The sequence below is a fragment of the Lampris incognitus genome, chromosome 13 (genome assembly GCF_029633865.1).
Source record: "Lampris incognitus isolate fLamInc1 chromosome 13, fLamInc1.hap2, whole genome shotgun sequence".
NCBI lineage: Eukaryota > Metazoa > Chordata > Actinopteri > Lampriformes > Lampridae > Lampris > Lampris incognitus.
Window position 1 is genome coordinate 15154111 of NC_079223.1, and position 21031 is coordinate 15175141.

Here is a 21031-nt window from a genome sequence, read left to right on the forward strand (position 1 = left end):
TCGCAATACTCAAGTGTATCCATATTTTCTTACACCTCTATTCATTAGGTAGTTGCCATCTTATGCAAAAGTTAGTGCACTTTACAGGCGCAAACTTAAAATTGAAATTTCTGTACACTTTTAAAACACAATTACTATTTATTAGCTGGGTTTAACAGATTGGGGGAAAAAAATGAATCAGTAAATGTGCAAATGGTTAGGCGATCCCCATTCAATAACACCACCAGAAATGACAGCTTCCAAAGGTTTTTCTTTTGCCAACTAAGAGTCTCTGTTCTTGGTTTCGGAGTTATTCTCACTCTTCCCAAGTCTCTTTCAGCTCAAAAATATTCTAAGGAATTACTCGTCTTACACTGCGTGGTTGATATCTTCCCACAACCTTCTAACAATATTCAAGTCTAGGGACTGTGAAGGTCATCCCAAAACCTCTCACTTTTATTCCTTTAGATAATTCATAATTCATTCTGACATGCGGTTTCGGTGTTTGTCTGGCTGAAATATAACCTAAATACCAGCTTCAATGCCAGAGTCCTACATTTGGGACAGTGGTTGATCAACTGAGTCCACTCTTCCATCCACCCACATATTTCTTTGCTACTGGCTATCACACGACCACAAAAAATAAAACTGTACTTCTAGCTTTGATAAGGACATTAAAGAAATCACCAAGACTGCCTTTTTTTCACTTTTTGTTCACGTTTGTCCATTTTCACAAATATCATATTTGCAGATATCCCCACATTTATAAAAGTGGGGGTATCTGCAGCCAGTTCGGACTGAAGAAGTCACTTAGATGAGTGAAGAAACGTTTCTCCCAATAAACCTTGTGTCCAGGTGAACTGATTCACCTTTCTGTAATTTCCTTACCTGCATTATTGAGCATATATATAAAGACATCCAGGCTTGATTACTGTAATGTTGTTTTCAGGTCTGCCACATGCTAGTACTAAAAGTCTTCAGATGGTTCAGAATGCTGCAGCTAGAATCCTAACTAAAACTAGAAAATTTGACCATATTACAGCAATTCTTGCCTCCCTTCATTGGCTCCCTATCCATGTTAGATCAGACTTCAAGGTGCTTCTGCTGACTTATAAAATCCTAAATGGGCTTGCCCCATCTTACCTGTCTGATCTCATTAAACCGTACCTTCCATCTTGAGCACTCTGCTCTCAAAATACCGGGCTCCTGTGTGTACCCAAAGTTAAAAGAAGTCAGCTGGTGGCAGGGCCTTTTCCTATCAGGTCCCGTTCTTGTGGAATAACCTACCTGCTGCCATCAGACAATCAGTCTGTCGAGTCTTTCAAATCCTTACTTAGAACTCATCTTTTTTGCCTTAGCCTACAATTAGTTCCTTAAATTGAGAGCGTCACAACCTGGTGGGTCAGTTTGTCTCAATGAATTTACAAAGCACTGTTCTGCCCACGAGCTTTTAGAGAATAGATTTATGGCTATTGCAAGTTCCCTTTTCTCTCACGTCTTTTCTCTCTCTCTGAATGATGCCTTCTCCTGTCTCTTCTTCCATGTGTTTGAAGGGTGGGGTGTGAGTCTCCCCCATAAGCACATGTAGTCTATCCTCCTCCCAGGGCTCCATGGTGATGGTGGCCGCCACCTGGATGCTGCTTGGTATCCTCCTCATCACAGTCTTTATATATCTTACAAATCCATATAATGTTGTTATCCTGTTTCAATGTTGTATCTTTCTCTCTCTCTCCGATGTGTAACTAATGTCTTTTCTTGTCTCTTCTCCTGTGTATGTGAGTGGTGTGATTCTCCCATGTGTATGTGTAGTCTGTCCTCCTGTCAGGTCTCCATGGAGATGGTGGTTGCATGGCTCAGGTCCTGGGCTGTTCTGGTGGCGTCTGGACACTGTTTGGCATCCTCCTCATCATATTCTTCATACACCTTATAATTCCATTATAATTCTATTATCCTCTCTCAACGTTGTATTCTGTAAATTGTTTTTTACTCTGTACACACAACATTCACTGCACATCTGTCTGTCTCGGGAGGGCGATCTCTCCTCTGTTGCTCTCCTAAGGGTTCTTCCTATTTTTTCTCCTGTAAAAGGTTTTTTTTTTTCAAGGGAATTGTTCCTTATCCGATGCAAGGGTCTAAGGACAGGCTGTAGTATCGCTATAAAGCCCACCAAGGCAAATTTGTAATTTGTGATATTGGGCTATACAAATAAAATTGATTTGACTTTACTTTTCTTGAGTAAGTTTATTTTTCTTGCGAGGATATTTGAGTTATTTTCTGTTACTGACAAACTATTCCGAAGTAGGATGACTTCTACTAAAATATCTCAGCACTCCTTCTACCTCAGGAGAGGGTAAAAGATGTTTGGTTTTCTTGCACACAGGGTGTCATTTATTCTCCACATTTTTTACTCAAGGAACACTATAGTAGGACTAAAGCTGTGATATTAGCCAAAACAGACGGTACCGTTTAGCCTACCCACACCAAACTGATGACACTAAGAACAAAGTGCCTGGTGCTGTTCAGTTTGGCTTATAATAATAATAATAATAACTTATTTATACTGCTTTTAGAACGGAGTTCTGCTGACTCAGCTTTATGTCCCAATGACAGCACATTAAAAGATAAGATAAAATTTCTCCCCAGCTTACAAGGGGGCGTATGGGTAGCATAGCGGTCTATTCCATTACCTACCAACACAGGGATCGCTGGTTCGAATCCCCGTGTTGCCCCCAGCTTGGTCAGGCGTCTCTACAGATACAATTGGCCGTATCTGTGGGTGGGAAGCCGGATGTGGGTATGCGTCCTGGTCGCTGCACTAGCGCCTCCTCTGGTTGGTCGGGGCGCCTGTCGGGGCGCCTGTTTGGCGGGGAGGGGGAACTGGGGGGAATAGTGTGATCCTCCCACGTGCTACACCCCCTGGTGAAACTCCTCACTGTCAGGTGAAAAGAAGCGGCTGGCGACTCCACATGTATCAGAGGAGACATGTGGTAGTCTGCAGCCCTCCCCAGATCAACAGAGGGGGTGGAGCATCGACTGGGACGGCTTGGAAGAGTGGGGTAATTGGCCAAGTACAATTGGGAGGAAAAAAAAGGGGGGGGATCAACAAAAAAAACAAACAAAATCGGTAACACTTTCTATGAAGCTTGCATCTATAACGCCCTATAAGCATCTATAATGCCCTTCAAGCATCTACTGCATCTATAACGCCCATACTTTCCTATAATGTGCATTACAATGACTAACGGCTATGGCTGAAGACTGTGAAATAGCACTGAAGTCTCATTATGCATCTCTACAAAACTTCAGCAAAACAAGTTGGCTATGATGCATTATGACATCTGACAGATAAACAGGCTAATGATGAGTGTCTGTGAATGTTCTCATTCATCCAGGTCATGGTTATCCAAAGGAGTTGAATCAAGTGCAACTGGACTTGGTATATATCCGTGAAGACGTTTCGCCTCTCATCCAAGAGGCTTCCTCAGTTCATGCCTTTCTGACTAGACCAAGCTAGTCTGACTGGCTGGTGATGAGACTCAGTATTTATCCTCTAGGAGTCATTGTCAGAGCTATTGATTGCGTGGCTCTTTGTGATGAGATGTTTACCAACGCCCGTCACTACCAGAGCCATGAATATGCGTAGCTCTTTTGTGTACCGATGTTATGGCCGCACCCGTCGTTATCAGAGCTATTGATATGCGTGGCTCTCCTGTGCTCCAATGTCCAGCCGCGCCTGTCGCCATCGGAGCTGTTGATTTGCATTTGTTTAGCAGCGACGGTCGTTGGGGGTGTTACTTTCGACTTCATTGTTCAGTGGAGCTGTTAGTGACCGACTGTTGTTCTTGGAGGCTAGGCTTCTTGAGTCTCCTGGGTAGAGATGGCTAATGATGAATGCATAAATCCGTTTTTAAATTTGCATAATGTATCATAAAGGTGGTTATGAGGTGTTGTGAGGGCGTATACATGGTTATAATGAATTTTACAATGACTTATAGCTACACTTATATGGCGTTATAGATGCCTATAGGGCGTTATACATGCAAGCTTCATATAAAATGTTACCAAAAGTTCCTCCCCAGCTCAAAAGCTATGCACCCCTGTACACTTTTAAAATCTTATGTGATCTGTTGATTCATATTTGTTTATGGCATTTTCAGGTGTCATTGTTTGAACGTCCTTATAATGACCTGGGAAGTTTCTGTAACAAAGTTTTCCACCATAGTGAACCTATGACTTATGATGGGCTTCCGGCTCTTTTGGAGAAGCGAGAGAAAATTTGACACAGTTTTACAGAAAGTTAAACGTTACGTGATCTGACCTCTGAGGGCTCATCGTGGGGTCGAGCACCGCCAGCCTCCACAACACCACCATCTCGTCACACATGCTAGCACAGGCATGCGCCGCCACCTCCGACTGCCCGTTGCTGCGCCCAGTGTGCCCACTTGCGCTGCTGTGGGAGGCTGATGTACGCACACTGTACCACCAGCCAATGATCTGAAAAGAGAGAAAACGGAATGAGACCCTGAATTCCCTGAGTGAGTGCATGGACCACACATACAAATAACTAACCCATGGATGTCTCCTACTACGCAGCCACGACAATCAAGCTCAACAATTTAAATGAGTTACAGAGCAAGTCACCTCAGCTGCAGTGCAAACAGCTAAAAGGCAGCGTTCAAGACTTACAGCCTTTACATACCAAGTCTGAATTTTTTGTATAGGTTTTTTCTAATTCTTTCATTGTGGTCCGACAACTCTAAAGAACCTCTGAGAACCTACTGAAGAATGCAGAAGAAAAAAAAAAAATCGAAACTGTTCTAAAACATTTATGATGGATGACTTCTTTGTAGCTGTTATGTAAACTTAATAGACAAAACATAAAGTTATATTTATTTTATTTTTACGTGCAAACGTTTTGGATGAAAAATTCAAACTGGGTGTGCAAAAGCCCTTTACTCCTGCACATCTGACATGCTAATATCTAGCACGTTCAAATACAAACATGAGAGACACGCTACTGGCTCCACTTAAAAACAGTCTTGTTTTTGTTCGGTCTACCTTTATACAAAAAAGACTGTGTGGTGCATGGTTGACAAATGATATATTTCATGACAATACTAAGAGAAGAGAAATCTGTATGAAAACAATTAAGACAAAATCAAACCATTTAGGTAGAAATGTAGGATATGTAGCTAAAATAACTAAAACGGATTACACTTTTTCTTCATTTTATCACTATTATTTGAACGTTCTGACACATTCATGTTCCTTATTGTATATCAAATACAATTAAAACTTCTGGCAGTCATCTCACAACCACAGAAAATATTGTTTGTGTTTGCGATGCTGCCACTGGCCCGCTGGTCAGCCACAGCTGGTATACGATGCTGTACTGGTTAAGATGGCGGCATATTCAAAGCCTGGTCAGAGTTAGCAGTAAGTTGAAAAAAAGGAGGCTGTCCACGTCTAATCATAGCAAAATGACAGTGGTGTACAAGCCGGCGTTTGTTCACCTGCTCGTAGGTGAGACACTGCTCCGTCAGGATTTCCAGCAGAGGGGCGGCATTGCTGTCTCGTCTCTTGAACATCTCCCTGACGATGGACAGAAGGTTCCAGATGCCTTCCGGCTCTCGGCCCCTCAGAGGACGCAGGAGACAGGCCCACTCGGCTGCTGCAGGAGGCTCGGTGGATGACAGGTACATGGAGTTCACATCACTGTGAGCAGGGAAAGATACGGATGTTAGCTTCCAGTTTTCGAGCCATCGATGCCAAGTGCAGTCCAGGGTAATTTTTCTACACAGAAAAATGCTCCAAGTTGTCACTTTTTTCTCTCATGCATTTTCTCCTGTCAGACACACATTGGGTCTCATTTGCTGGGTGGGGTACAAACGTTTTTCTTCACTAATTATTCCCACGGACTTTTACACTTTAAGTGGGGTATTAACGTAAGTTTTCAGATGGCAGCTTAGTTTAGGAAGAACTCCCCTGAGAACATTTAAATTGTACAAATTGAAATATCAATCTGTTAGCTCCTCTTTTGGACTTAAAATGGAGGCTTAGCCATTGGTCTGTTCATATATAGTATGGTAATTTACAGGATAAGTAAATAGTTTGAGTTGGAATAAACTTCTTGAAAAGTGTCAATGAATAGTTTTAACCACTTCCCTGAATCAGCAGAAAAATATGCATCGCTCAATAATTTGATTAGTTCGGCGTTTAAAAATAAGAGGAACCAAGAGCTATATAACTGGCCAAGGCCAAAATGTCATGCCATCATAGGGACAAATGTGCTGATCTGTTGTCCACAGTTGACCTCACACTCTGGAGGATTTTGTGCACGTTGCCATTTAGATGAACATGTTGTCCAAATTCACTCTTGAATACATCACAGCCATACGGTTTGAGGGAGCGGGCCTTAATTCCATATCAAAGGTTACCTTTTGTCATTAAGGACATATGGACAGACCAAAGACATAAAGACCATTAGTCACAAAAACAAAGGGCATTTGGTTTCATGTCAAATCAACAACATGCCTCTATTTTAGTCCTTTATTTTCCATTAGCAGCGAGCGCGACTGATGTTTGGACTTATGTACAATCGCCAGCGTAGCTTTAGTCTTCACTGAGATGTTTATGAGTCATGAGGCCATCTGTTTGCTCTGGTGCATAAATGGGATTTTATACACTGCGTCATGAACACTCTTCCATGGGGGGGTCTTTATCCACACACTCGCATGAATACCAATGAATTTGGTGCTTTCAAACGTTTCATAAATTCAGAAAAAATGTAGCTCAGATAATATTTAAGAGAAAATAAACACACATTTTTGCTAAAAAGGTTTATAAATGAGGCCCATTCTGTGACACAAGTGGACGGTGCATGCAAACCACAGAACCAACACACACATACACATAAACTCATAAAAGACAGATCCACGCAGGGCTGGACCCATTCCCAGACATGCATGGAGATGACATTTCATTGCCCACAACACAGCAGCAACAGTTTTCATAACGGATACACACAAGAAATCAGCTGGCAATCAACAAAATGCTGTATTTGAATTTCTAAGAACTAAAGAGTTTTATAGATGACATAACACTGAGTGTTCAGGATAACCAGACCAAAAGCCCTACAGCACACCAACAACAACATAGGTATAAGTGTTGAACTGTGGAATAATGAGCATCAGTGATGCGTACTGAATTGTGCTGTTATGTGTGATTTTATTTTCTATTTTCAATGCTATATACTGGCTGTGTGCATCTTTTCACTTCATCTGAAGGGTAGCATGCTACCTGAAGACGACAGGGGAAGGCCCGCAGAATTTGTGCAGGGTCTTCTTGATGTTGTCGCTGAGGGTAGATTCGTCCAGGTACCAGGTGCTCTGGTCAGAAGCCGAGGGGCCGGCCGTAGGGTCTGTTCACAAACGCACAAAGTAACACATCAAAACACACATCCACACAAAGCATTCTGATACTTAAGAGAACATCTGTCCTCTAAAATTAAGCTTTTTTGTTTTCTTCATCTCAACCCAAAACAAGCTTTTAAAACCATTAAAATAAAGGGGGGGAGTATGAGGATATGTTATAAAGGGATCCACACGGATCATGTCATTAACAGGATTAGCACACTTCCTGCAAGCCAAAGCATGTCAAAAAAATTTATTGCACATAAAAATCTGGCGCTACCACATCTCTGGTCTTGGGGTGGTGTGGGATAATGTTACCCTGGTTAGTCAAGTAACCAAGGCATGTGACCGATGCAATGTCTCATCTTTGCGTCCATACTAGTTCTGTTTTAGCACAGGAAATACAAGAACATCTAAACACCCTATCAGGTTAGTTTGTATGTTTGTTAAAACTGATGTTGGTATATCAGTATAATTTCAGCAATATCCACAATATCTGAATCACACTTCCAGTTTCAGAGGGCTTTATATTCACACAGGTAGAGACAGTAAACCTTAATGAATGACACCTTCTCAGCAATCAGGAACACTTTGTCATTTCACTTCATGCACTTGGCGTACATGAAATGAAACAAAATGCCACTTCCCCCAGCCCACAGCAGTAGAACACAAAGACAAAAACACATCCAAAAACTACAAGAACACACATATCCAAACTAACACATATCCAAACTAAACAAAAAACAATGTCCAGGGGAACAAACGCCAGACAAGATGACTGTTGGAACCACAGGTCTGCATGGGTTAGCAGTTAGCTTAGCCCACCCCTTTTCCGCGTCCTGTCAGAACGCCCTCTATGTTTCCTCCTCAGGTGCAGCTCCAGGCAGGGGCCGTGGTCCCTGGGCCCACCGGACAAAGCAGACCAAGCTCTCCCAGCTGATCCAGCGCCAGCTTTCCCAGCCTGACACTTTCGACACACCTTCCCACACTCCTCACGACGACATCAAAAACAACACAGTCAGCGCCAGGCAAGGCCGCCGCCAGACCACCCTCGGTGTTATCGGAACTGCCGGTCTGCATGGGCTAGCAGTTAGCTTAGCCTGCCCCGCTTTCCCAGCCGATGCAGGGCCAGCTCTCCCAGCCATCAAACGAAGACAAAACTTAGACACAGACGTGGACAAAGACACTGCATGGACGGTACTGGGTGAGGCCGCAGCAAATGTGAATTCGCACCACCATCCTCCGACACTGGCACTGGGTGAGGCTGCTGGAAACGCGAATTCACGAATTCTTAAACCCTCGATTTGGATTCACACTTAAAAGAAAAGAATGGAGAGAAAACTCCGAAGAAGCTTTAGAGGAGGGATCGTTCTTCCAAGATGGAATGGGCAAGATAGACAAGGAGGTAACGGATTTAGAACCGCATTGGGCCTTTGACAAACGTTGTGTTTTCTTTCGGGTCGTAGCTTACCTGGAGCGCCACACACAGTGTTGATGGCAGTGGACTGTGAAGACAGAAGTTCGTCCAGTAGCCGCTGGGCTGTGGGCAGGATCTGGAGACACGAGAAAAAAGGGTGAATTATTTTTGCTTCCTTCTACATTGACGTGATCAAAGTAGACGTTTAAAAAAAAAATCACATAAATACAACTAAGTGTACAACACAGCTTGTAGCCAAATAGAGCTAAAAGTCATCTTCCAGTTTATCCGTGAGGAAAGAATAGTCAGTTGTGAGCAAAGCTAAATGCTATTCTTTACAAAAAAAAAAAAAAATCAAGATTACATCTTGTGTGTTGAGGTTCAGTGCCATGCTCAACTGTCTTGCACATTTAGCACATGAGCTCTTTAATGACAAACATCCACTCTCTTCAGTAATACCCATAGATAGTGTTTAGTCTTACCTGTTGAGGCAATTCGCTGATGAGGTACTGGGCAAACTTCTGGAGCTGGTCTCTCTGCAGCCTGGACAAAGACTCTGAAACCGGAGCCCGCAGGCAAACTGCCGACGCCTACAGACAGACGCATACACACTAAACTCAGTACCAACAGCCAATACAATTCTTCTTATTTATCAACATATAACACCAAATACTCACACCACTTTAGTAAGTACTACACAGAACCAAATTTCAGTAAACTACATTAAAATGTTTGTAGTATGGAAAAATATAAATACCAGGATCTAAACTATTTTCATTGAAAAATCTAATATGAATCGACTGGACACTATGCCATAGGAAAATGGTGACTTTGCATGGTTACCATGGAGATTTGGGCTGTGTGAGCCGTATACACTTGCCGTCACTTCTGCTGGTTGACCGTAAATAGCACAATTGATTTATGATGCATACAAAAATGTTATAAGGGACAGTAAGTACTAAACAGTATGTATTACCATTACTATGCAGTATGTTCTATTAGTATGTAGTACATGGCAGAATATTCGGAGATGTGTATATACAGACAGGTGACAAATCAAAAGAAAAACCAGCATAAAGTGTCTTAGTAAAGTGTTGGGCCACCACGAGCCTCCAGAACAGCTTCAATGCTCTTCATCATAGATTCTACAAGTCCCTGAACTCTACTAGAGGGATGGAACACCATTGTTCCAAAATATATATTCCTTCATCTGGTGTTTTGATGGACGTGGTGGAAAGCACTATCCAACACGTCAGTCCAAAATCTCCCATAGGTGTTCAACTGGGTTGAGAGCTAGTGACTGCAAAGGCAATAGAATATGATTTAAATGATTTTAATACGCATCAAACCATTCAGTGACCACTTTTGCCCTATGGATGAGGGCAATGTCATCCTGGAAGACACCACTCCGCATCAGGATAGAATTGTTTCATCATAGGATAAAGGTGATCATTCAGAATAACTTTGTATTGATTTGCAGTTACCCTTAAGGGAACAAGTGGACCCAAATCATGTCAGGAAAATGCCGCCCACAGCATAACAAAGCCCTTCACTATAGGGGTTGAGCGTTCAGGTTTTTCCAACCTACTGTATGGATCAGAATCCTGGACCACATACAGCAGGCACCTGAAGGCACTAGAGGCACATCATCAGAGGTGCCTCCGAAAAATCCTCAAGATTACCTGGGAAGAAGAGGCACCAACACCAGCATCCTGGAGGAGGCTAACATTCCCACTATCACTGCCACCATCGCCCAACACCAGCTCAGATGGACTGGCCACGACATCCGTATACCTGACTCTCGCCTTCCAAAACAAGTCCTATACTCCCAGCTTCTCACAGGACAATGTGACCCGGGAGGTCAAAATAAAAGGTATAAGGATAACATCAAAGCGAACATCGGAAAATGCCATACAGACCCTAAGACCTGGGAGGACACAGCAACCAACAGGGCGACCTGGAGAAAACTTGTCCAGGAAAGAGCTGCACTATATAATAATGATCTCCGCCGTGCTGAAGAAGATAAGCACAGACTCAGAAAGGAGGGAGTTTCCACCAAAAAGGCCCAAACCAATCCCACGACTACCACCACCCATCCCTGCCCACACACAAAAATACGCGGCTCCAGCATCGGCCTCTTCGCCCACCTGAAGACTCACAAGGACCACGAAGGAGTACAGTCATACTCTACCCCGAGTGGCTGCCGATGACGATGATGATTATGTGTTGGAGGGGGGGGTGCAGTTGATTACTGAAGGCCCTGATTGAAACCCTGAAACCCCATGGTACACTACTGGATTTTACATACAGGACAGATAATTGGACTGGCGTTCCACAGCCAAGAGGAATCATTTTGAGAAATGCTGAATCACTTATGCAGAATACAAGCATTTTTATTTTTAAATCAACGCAACTTCCTATGAACCTTTCTTAGATCGTATTCACCCTCTTTGACCCCCAGACCAGCTATAGTTGAAGGTAAAGACTCAAAGTGAGGAAGGTTATCTAGCAGGACGCTAACATCTTTCCTTCCCACAGGTATATTCAGCTAGCTGGTGGTATATATCTCCTCCAAACTGCCTCTTCCTCTTGCCCAACAGATGTTCTATAGGATGAAGATCTGGAACCTTCGCACGCCACTGCAGAAGGACAAATTTATAGCCATGGTTTTGGATCCATTTTTTGACAACCTTAGCCATATGGCACAGGGCATTATCCTGCTGGAAAAATACAGACAGATATACTCTCACCATGAAGGGCGGGCGTTGGTAAACATCTGATCACAAAGAGCCACGCATATCAATAGCTCTGACAACGACTCCTAGAGGATAAATATCTGAGTCTCATCACCAGCCAGTCAGACTAGCTTGGTCTAGTCAGAAAGGCACGAACTGAGGAAGCCTCTTGGATGAGAGGCGAAACGTCTTCACGGATATATACCAAGTCCAGTTGCACTTGATTCAACTCCTTTGGATAACCATGTCCTGTAGCAATCTAACTACACTGATGAGCCAAAACAGGTGAACCGAATAATGATAATCTCCGAACAAGGGTACATGTCAAGGTCTGGATAGATTAGATAGTAAGCCAACAATCAGTTCTCATTGTCAACATATTGGATGCAGGAGAAATGGGCAGGAGTAAAGACCCAAGTGACTTTAACAAGGGCCAAATTATTATGGCCAGATGACTGGGTCAGAGCATCTCTGAAATGGCAAAGGTTGTGGGGTACTCCCGGTCAGCGGTGTAGAGTACCTACCAACAGTGGTCTGAGGAAGAACAAACCACAAACTGGCAACAGGGTATTGGGTGCCCAAAGCTCATCGATGTGCAAAGGTAACGAAAGCTATCCCATCTGGTCTGCACTGACAGAAGGTCTACTGTGGAAAAAGTCCTGGAAAATTTTAATGATGGTTATGGTAGGAATGTGTCACAGCACAGTGCATCGCACCCTGCTGTGTAGCCACAGACCAATCCGAATGCCCATGATGAATTCTTGTCCACCGTTGAAAGCACACAAGCATCAGAACTGGACCTTGGAACAATGGAGGAAGGTTAGCTGGTCCGATGAGTCCCATCTTTTAGATCATGCGGAAGGCCATGTATGTGCGCGGCATTTACCTGAGGATGTGATGGCACCAGGATGCACTGTGGGAAAGTGACAAGCGAATGGAGGGAGATTGATGCTCTGGGCAATGGTCTGCTAGGAAACCCTGGGTCTGGCCATTCTTGTGGAGGTCAATTTGACATGTGCACCCTACCTAAACATCATTGCAGACCAGGTACATCCCTTCATGGCAATGGTATTCCCTGATGGCAGAAGCCTCTTTCAGCAGGATAATGTGCCCTACCACACTGCACACATTGTTCAGGAATGGTTTGAGGAACATGATGAAGTGTTCAAGGTGTTGCCCTGGCCTCCAAATTCTCCAGATCTCAATCTGGTTGAGCATCTGTGGGATGTGCTGGACCGACAAATCCAATCCACAGCGGCTCCACTGCGCAACTTACAGAACATACCAAACTTGACGGATTTGCTGCTAATGTTTTGATGCCAGATACCAAAAGACACTTTCAGCGGTGTTGTAGAGCCCATGCCTCGGTGGGTCAGCACTGTTTTGGGGGCACACATTAGACTAACGGCATATTTGGCAGATGGTCATAACATTTTGGCTAATCAGTTTATGCTTCTCTGGTACCAGAAGCTGAATGGTTGTGGTGAAACAGCAGGAACCTGGATTCGTTTTCCTTTCTTATGGCACTGTAGCTGCAGGTTCCCGTTTTTGGCTGAAAAAAGCAGAACTCCAGCATTGCATTGGACTGTAAATGAACTAACTGCAGACCATCTGTTTCTTCACAGAGTTCATGTGTGCCTTTGATCTCTTTCTAAAGTAAGCCCTCTTCGACAACTTGCCTACCATGAGCTGGACTTCTCGAGTATGCTGGACTTTTTCAGTTACACTGACCAAGTATGAAAATAGCAGATGTGTTGATAACTGAGCATAAAGAGAAGCAAGGCAATAACAAGAGGGTCACTGGTTTGAATCCCAGGACTGGATGGGAAATCTGGGTTTGGTCTGGGCTGACAAACGAAGGGTTGCTTGTACGAGGATCACAGACCTCAATTGACCCATAGACCATAAAATTACATCTTCTCCTTCTAACACATCAATCAATAATGCTTTAAGAATCAAACCAGCCCACTTAGTGCCTACTGTCACATCTCATTAACACTGGTTTTGTCTTTTCCATTCTGCCACTCATACACATTGCACGTCAGAACGGTCTTTAATCTGGATTCACTTGTTTCTTCCATTTCAAGGGAAGCGCAGCAGTCTCTTTGTTCACTAAGTGAAAATGGTAATAGACAGATTCTATCATCTACTTTGTTCGAATGATGAGAAAATCCTTAGAAGAGATCCCAAAATATCAAAACAATATCTCCTCCCTTGAAAAGATTTTTCATATGAGGAGAGTCCATTTCATCCATTTCTTCTGGATGTTGGCGACTGGTGAAGGCAACCCAGATTTGTGTAAGGTTGCCCACTTGGTTAACATATAGAAGTGGTCAAGCATGTGGTGGCTGTGTATGGATTGGATAAAGGTAAAGAGGGTAAGATTTATTTGCATCTGTGGCTACATAAAAGTGGACATTTTGGGAAATACCATTTCTGAACATATTGCCATTCTTTGAACAGTCAAACTGGAAATGGGTTGTTACAACTCAACTTTCTAACTAAAACTCATAGCCTATAGCATGAAAATACAACAATGGCAGCATACCTCATGCTTGCATTAAGGTTTGAAATTCCAAGCCAACACGAATTTATCACATGATATACTTCATAATGTTTACAGTCCCTTTCCAGCATATTCCATCGTATGATTTAGAAATGTCTTCTGAAATAATGTGCAAAAAAAATATCATTACTTTACTTTCCTATTTAGATTTTAAAGGAAAAAACATGACATCACTCTGAGATAAGACACTCACATATCCAGGCACAGTGCTCTCGGCTTTCCAGGGCATCATATCGGTACAGAGCAGACCTAGTGCTCCACCCAAAGGCATAATCAGTCACACACAAACTATACACACCACATGCTCATTGCAATATTCACAAATGAATGTGCTAGCATGCAAGACTCCCAAAAGAGAGTTTTCTATTGATCAGCTGGGTCTATAGGACATTAATAAAACAGATGTGAGCCACTTTAAACCTTACTACATACCAATGCTTCAGACCTATACCCTGTTCCTTCACGGACAGTCAAACATGGAAAAAACTGCAGCAGATTATCAACAAGGCATCCAAAATCATAGGCAAATCACTCCCCTCAGCTGAATCGCTACATACTAACCGGACTGTAAAGCGAGCAAAGAAGATCATCTCCGACCCCTCACGTCCTGCTCATCACCTTTTCCAGCTCCTTCCCTCAGGGAGGTGCTACAGGTCACTGTCCACTAAGACTAAACGCTTCACAAACATTTTTTTTCCCCGTAGCCATCAGGACTCTGAATTCCTCCCTATAGTCCCCTCCTCACATACCACTGGCACAAATACCACCATTCACCTAATTGTTATGCATGACATGTTTATTTCTGTTATTGTGTAACCGTATTGTTCGTGATAATATGTGGAGTGCCTGTTGTTGTCCATGTATGTATTGTGCTGCAGAGTTTAATGTGTACCAAAAACAAATTCCATCGGCCTTGGTCGTGTGGCTAATAAAACAATCTAATACTGGTAATTCCTCATGACTAATGACTGTGACTGGTTTTATGATGTAGTGCGAATTTCTTTATATCAGTCACTTGAAGCAGTACCATTAACACTGCAGAGTTTTGTTTAGTTTACACCATTGTGTTCAGAGGTGGACAAAGTACACAACTCCCTTACTTGAGTCAAAGTATAGATACTCCTGGTCAAATATTACTCCAGTACAAGTGAAAGTTGCTCAGTCAAATAAAGTACCGGAGTACTTGCTTTTAAAAATACTTTAGTATTCAAAAGTTCATTTTCTTTTTAATGTCAACGCATCATTGTATTGTTGCCACAATGCACTGAGAGAACCTAATGTCTCTGAAACAACCTGCTGAATGCATTGACTTGTTTGTAGAACCTGTAGCATAAAAAGCTTGTAGAATATGCTACAAAGCCTATAGTTGGCTTTGTAGCATATTCTACAAACTTTTTACTGTTTTATTGTTGTGTTAAATAAAAAAATGCCTATAGAAACACAACTGAATCGACAAAAGGACAGCCATTGTTGTTTTCATTTTTTTATTTAACACAACAATAAAACAATTTGATAAAACAACCAACCTACCTTAAAATCTCAGTTACACACCTCCCAGTTACACACTGCCCAACAGCAATACTGCTTTAAGTGAGGCAAAAAAAAAAACTCAATAAAGATTGTATTAATTCACAGCCAAACAAAACTTTCAGACAGTGAAGTATTGGTTAATTTTGAGGTAACATCCACCCAATTTTAAAGTCCAAAAGAAGTGCACTTCTACTGTCGATGCAAACAATTTGGCGGCATGGTAGCCCAGTGGTTAGCACTGTCGTCTCACAGCAAGGTCCTGGATTCAAACCCTGGGGTTGTCCAAGCTTGGGGGTCGTCCTCTGTGTGGCGATTGCGTGTTCTCCCCGTGTCTGTGGTGGGTTTTCTCGGGGGTACTCCAGTTTCCCCCATCATCAAAAAGGCATGCATGTTAGGGTTTATACTCCTGTCTGTGCCCCTGACCAAGGCGATGGGAAAAGAACTGGAGTTGGTCCCCGGGTGCTACACAGCGACTGCCCACTGCTCCTAGCTACACATCTAGGATGGGTTAAATGCAGAGAATTTCCCCATGGAGGATTAAGAACTTCCCCATGGGGGAATTAATAAAGTAGATTAATGAATGAATTTGTTGTGGCTGACTTCTACTGGACTGTCCATCTCACAGGTCTCTAGTGGTGACAGGTGAGAAAATTCTCAGTCTGGTCAAACCAGTCAAACGTGAGGTTCTTATTCAACTTCAGCAGAAGCTGGTTTTCAAAGTTGTGTGAATTACTTCTTCCCCTTCTTGGGCTGAAGATCAATCCAGCTACACTAAAAAGCCTTTCACAGGCAGCAGAGGCAGGCAGGGCTGTGTTCTGCCTGAGTGACAGGCTGGATACAGCTGGGTAAGATGTCAACATGTCCACACCTTCAGCTGTACATGTCAGGTATGCATCCAGTTGTCCAGTGGTGTCCTGTGTGCGTACATGCTTCATATTAGAAAAGAAATCCTCTTCATCAGAAGTGCTTGAGAAGTTGCTTGAGGAGTTGTCAGCAGGCCGCAGCAAAGGCTCATCATGGTCGAGAAGATTTGCTACTTTGCGGTCCATAGTGAAGTGGTAGAGTTTGAAGCAAGATCACATAGGAAAATAAATTCCCTCCAAAACATATTTTTCAGTGGGACTGAACCCGATTTGTGGGTTCAACCATCTATTGCGCGATATATTAATAGGACTGCCTTTAAGAAAACACAAACATACAACTCAACAATGAATACAGCAAAGACGATATAAATAAATACCCCATTTCCTCTCGGGGATAAAGGAATTACTCTGATTTCGATAAAATATTATATATATTTATAATATTTATTAGGTATATACATTTTTTTTTAAATTGATGCATCCCCTGTCAATACATTTGTAGCCCACTTCCTCAAAACTACGTCAGCAATGCCCACAAGTGGTTGCAGCCAGCAACAGCAACACAGTGACTAGCTGCAGCCAGCAACAGCGACTTGGCGGCATACAGCGATAAAGTCGCTGCCGGTGTGAGCGCAGGGTAACGGAAAGTTTAAACCTTCATAGCAATGTAATGGAGTCAAAAGTACAATATTTGTCTTTCAAATGTAGTGGAGTAAAAGTCACAAGTTTCCAAAAAAATTTATACTCAAGTACAGATACTCGAAAATGTACTTAAGTACAGTACTCAAGTAAACATACTTCGTTACTGTCCACCCCTGATTGTGTTTTGTACTGTCCATGCTTGTACTCATCTATTAGTGCGGTCAGTGCTGCTCACCTTTAAACCAAGTTTAGAAACTGCTGCAACCCAAAGATTAATTACTTTATTTGAGTAAAGTCGAATAGTTTCTACCCACTCATTAAAAAAATAAAAAAATAAAAAAAATACTCGCTGCACTGAGGGAATACACACATCCTTATCAGTCTTCAATGCTTTAATATATCTATCACAGAAAAGCCACAGGTGAATTCACTATTAATCGCTCATGGACACCCCCAATACATACATTGTGGATCCTGAAGAGGCAGAGCGCCACCACATGGGCGCACCACTTGGCTCCGGCTCCACAGGTGCAGCTGCAGGAGGTGATTCTGCAGCGGTCAAACATGACAGCCACATTGTAGGCCCCTTTGGACTGGCCCGCCTGGGTTGACACCACCGTGGCACTGAGATGGAACCCTAGATAAAATAAGCAAAATTATTATTTTAGTTAAGAATTTAATAAAGAAAAAAATACAAGTTCTTCTTTCTCCTGATTAGATCCAGCATGTTCTGTTGTAATCTACATAAGACATACTACTACTACTCCTCACTGTCAGGTGAAAAGAAGCAGCTGGCGACTCCACACGTATCGGAGGGGGCATGTGGTAGTCTGCAGCCCTCCCCGACTCGGCGCGGGGGGGTGGGGGGGTGGAGCAGCAACTGGGGTGGCCTGGAAGAGTGGGGTAATTGGCAAGTACAATTCGGGGAAAAGGGGGGAAAAATCCAAAAAAAAAAAAAACTTTGGAAAAATTAGAACTTAAATTTAATATCAATACCTTTGACACATACAGAAAGCCCTTCAGAAGGGCATGGTCCGTCTACAGCTATGCAAAAGGAAAATAAAATGTGCTCAACTCAAATTCAGACAGATAAGGCTGTGAGGCACCAGAGCTAGACAAGGTAGGAAAAAAGAGAAACCACCCTCGCCACTATATAGTTTTCAAAAGTTTAATGCAGCATGTCAAAACTAGTGCTAATGATGGCTTAGGCCGAAATATGTTCGCTGTGACATGCTGCATTATAACTTTTAAAATCTCGCCAGCAGCGAGTACAGGTTCCCTTTTTCTTATACAGGTATAATTTTTAAATAAGACATGATGGGATGAAACACAGAATCTCTTAGTGACATTCTTAGAGCAGGCCCAACAACTGTGACTGGATCATCTGCTGCTCGGGGTAAAACAACCGGCAGTTTGCTTTCCTTAACATGGAGGATGAGAAATGACTGCTATAAGAGGTAAAGGGGGAATACAAAAGAAAGAAAAGATGGACTGCAGTCATGACAAGTGGATGATTTGGAGAAGGCAGGAGGAGAGAGAGTAAAATGACACTGGAGAATGATACACAATAAAACTTGTCTGACCGATGTTGTTCATTCACATTCTGTTGTCTGCAGGTAAACCTACTGAAATGGTTTACATGATCCTTTGGATTTTAGAGCTGTGATTCTCCCTCAACTTCCTCTCTCTTCATAGAGTTTTCACTGTGCTGTGAGTGACCTCAATCTGGATTTAGATAGATATTTGTTGTGGATTAGGGAATTTTAGGGACTCGGCGACCCAAAGTGAATACCACGAACTTGAAAAGCCATGCCTTGAATCCAGCTCATAAGCTTGATCCTGTTATCTGCTTTTCCATCCAGTCAGACTGCGTTTGCCATCTGATACAGAAGAGATGTCCACATTCATGTATTATTTAAGGTCACAGGGCAGCAAATTGTTGTCATGGGTCTGACACCTAAACTCTGTATCTGGAGACCTGCTGCAGCAGAGATAGGACAGTCAAGACTGTAAAGAAAAGCTGGTACATTTTCTGCTTGACATTCAACCCTTGGGGGTAATTGGACGGGTAAAATTGGGGAGAAAAAAGGGGGAAAAATCCACGAAAAAAAAAAAGCCTGGGGTTCGAACCCCAGGACCTTCTTGCTGTGAGGCAACAGTGCTAACCACAAGGCCACCATGCTGTGACTAAAGTCATCTTATGACAGTATATACTTTTAGATGCACTCACTCAAAACACTTTTGGAGGGGTCACCCCCCCCCAAATCTACACAAATGGTACAGCTCAACATGAAACTCAATGTCAGTTTGTGAGTGAGTGAATGACGAGCCAGGTTCATGAGGTGTGTTGCATCTAAAAATAGAAATGAAGCACATTTTGTTAATCTGACATCGACTACTCTGATGAACTTCTAGTAAAAACAAATCTTAAAGGAATATAAGATCATGGTAGGGGTGTGGTGAATAATTAGAGCCACCACAACAACGCTGAACACCTGATTAACCTCTGCTTATTTTCATGTGCGCTTCAGCAAGCAGAGAGGAGTCTGAATATACTCTGTATGTTTGTTTCAAGACACCTGTTGATCGTTTTGATTCTGTAAAGCTGATTATTAAAGGTAGTGGACTGCCCATGAATAGGGAATCAACTGACTTGAGTCCCGGGCTTCAAAGGAGCTTATAGTGATTAGTGAAAATTGACTTTGGTATTGCTTCATGTGTGTTCTTTCTCCAAAAGTGCATGAACCGTGTCATGTACTATTAAAGGATAAACATACCTATCTGCAGGGGATCTTTGACAGCTCTGATCCTGTAGAGTTGCTCCCCACGCTGGAACTCATCTGGACTGCCATTGGCCAGACAGGAGTACAACCTGCAGGAGAAAGAGTTGAAAGAGGGCAAAAAACAAAGAGTGTAACACTATCCTTCTGTTCAGGGTTTTTGCCTGGTAAGCCTTTTATCTGTAAGGGCTAGGAGGAACAAAAAGATTATCAGATTGAAAAAAAGGAGGGCCATACACCAGAGACCATGAAAAGAATCATTTGAGAAATCCAGGGGGCAAATTCTATAAACCCTGCACATGGACTTGTACAGTAGGTTTAGTGAAGCTCTTTTGACTGGGTTTATAATCATGTGTATCTCTATGTTTTTGAGTCCATGTTTCTGTCTGTACGGATGTGCATGGTTGATGGGGAAAACAATAATTATGCAAACAGAAAAGCCATCAGGGAATATCTGTACATGTGGCAGATGGGGCGTGGCCAGGCAGCAAGACACACCTGGGCCTGATTAACCTCTCTCGTTTATCGGTCTCATCAGTTCTACAGGAAATAAAAAAGAGAAATAGTCGACCAAGCACGCTCAAATCCCCAGTCAATCACCAATTTTCATATTGTCCCACCCCTAGTATCTAAAATAATTAGGCAGTGTCCTCTCCAATGACCGCAGCACCAACACAGAAATACAAAATCGGCAGGGTGGGGGTACCCCAGTGGCTCATCTGGTAGAGCACGTACCACATAAGGCTGAGTCCTTATCGCACCAGCCTGGGTTCAAATCTGACTCGGGCCCTTTGCTACATGTCAACCCCTCTCTCTCTCTCTCTCCCCTGCCTTTCCTGTCTCTCTCTACTATCGCTATCAAATAAAAGGCAGAAAATGGCAAAAAAAAAAAAAAACTTAAAAAAATACAAAATCAGATCAAACAGGCATCACCATCTTTTGGCAGACTCAGGAAAAGGTTATTTCAGAATAAGGATCTCCATCACAAAGATATCCAGCTACCCTCCTCTACAGCTGCAAGACATGGACACTCTACAGCCACCACCTCAGAATGCTTGAAGCCTTCCATATTAGGTGCCTACAGTGCATAATGGGGGTAACGTAGCA

At 42.8% G+C, this 21031-nt stretch overlaps 1 protein-coding gene across 2 annotated transcripts in view; it reads right to left on the reverse strand.

Moving 5' to 3' along the window:
- Positions 1–21031, reverse strand: part of zswim8 (zinc finger, SWIM-type containing 8) — a 54925-nt gene that overhangs the window by 22781 nt on the left and 11113 nt on the right. For both annotated transcript variants that reach the window (XM_056291913.1, XM_056291912.1), the window contains exons 3-9: positions 19922–20016; positions 17609–17781; positions 9291–9398; positions 8863–8944; positions 7279–7399; positions 5493–5694; positions 4298–4473 (exon numbers count right to left, since the gene is read on the reverse strand). In XM_056291913.1, the coding sequence (XP_056147888.1) occupies positions 4298–4473; positions 5493–5694; positions 7279–7399; positions 8863–8944; positions 9291–9398; positions 17609–17781; positions 19922–20016 (957 nt within the window). The remainder of the gene's footprint in view (positions 1–4297; positions 4474–5492; positions 5695–7278; positions 7400–8862; positions 8945–9290; positions 9399–17608; positions 17782–19921; positions 20017–21031) is intronic.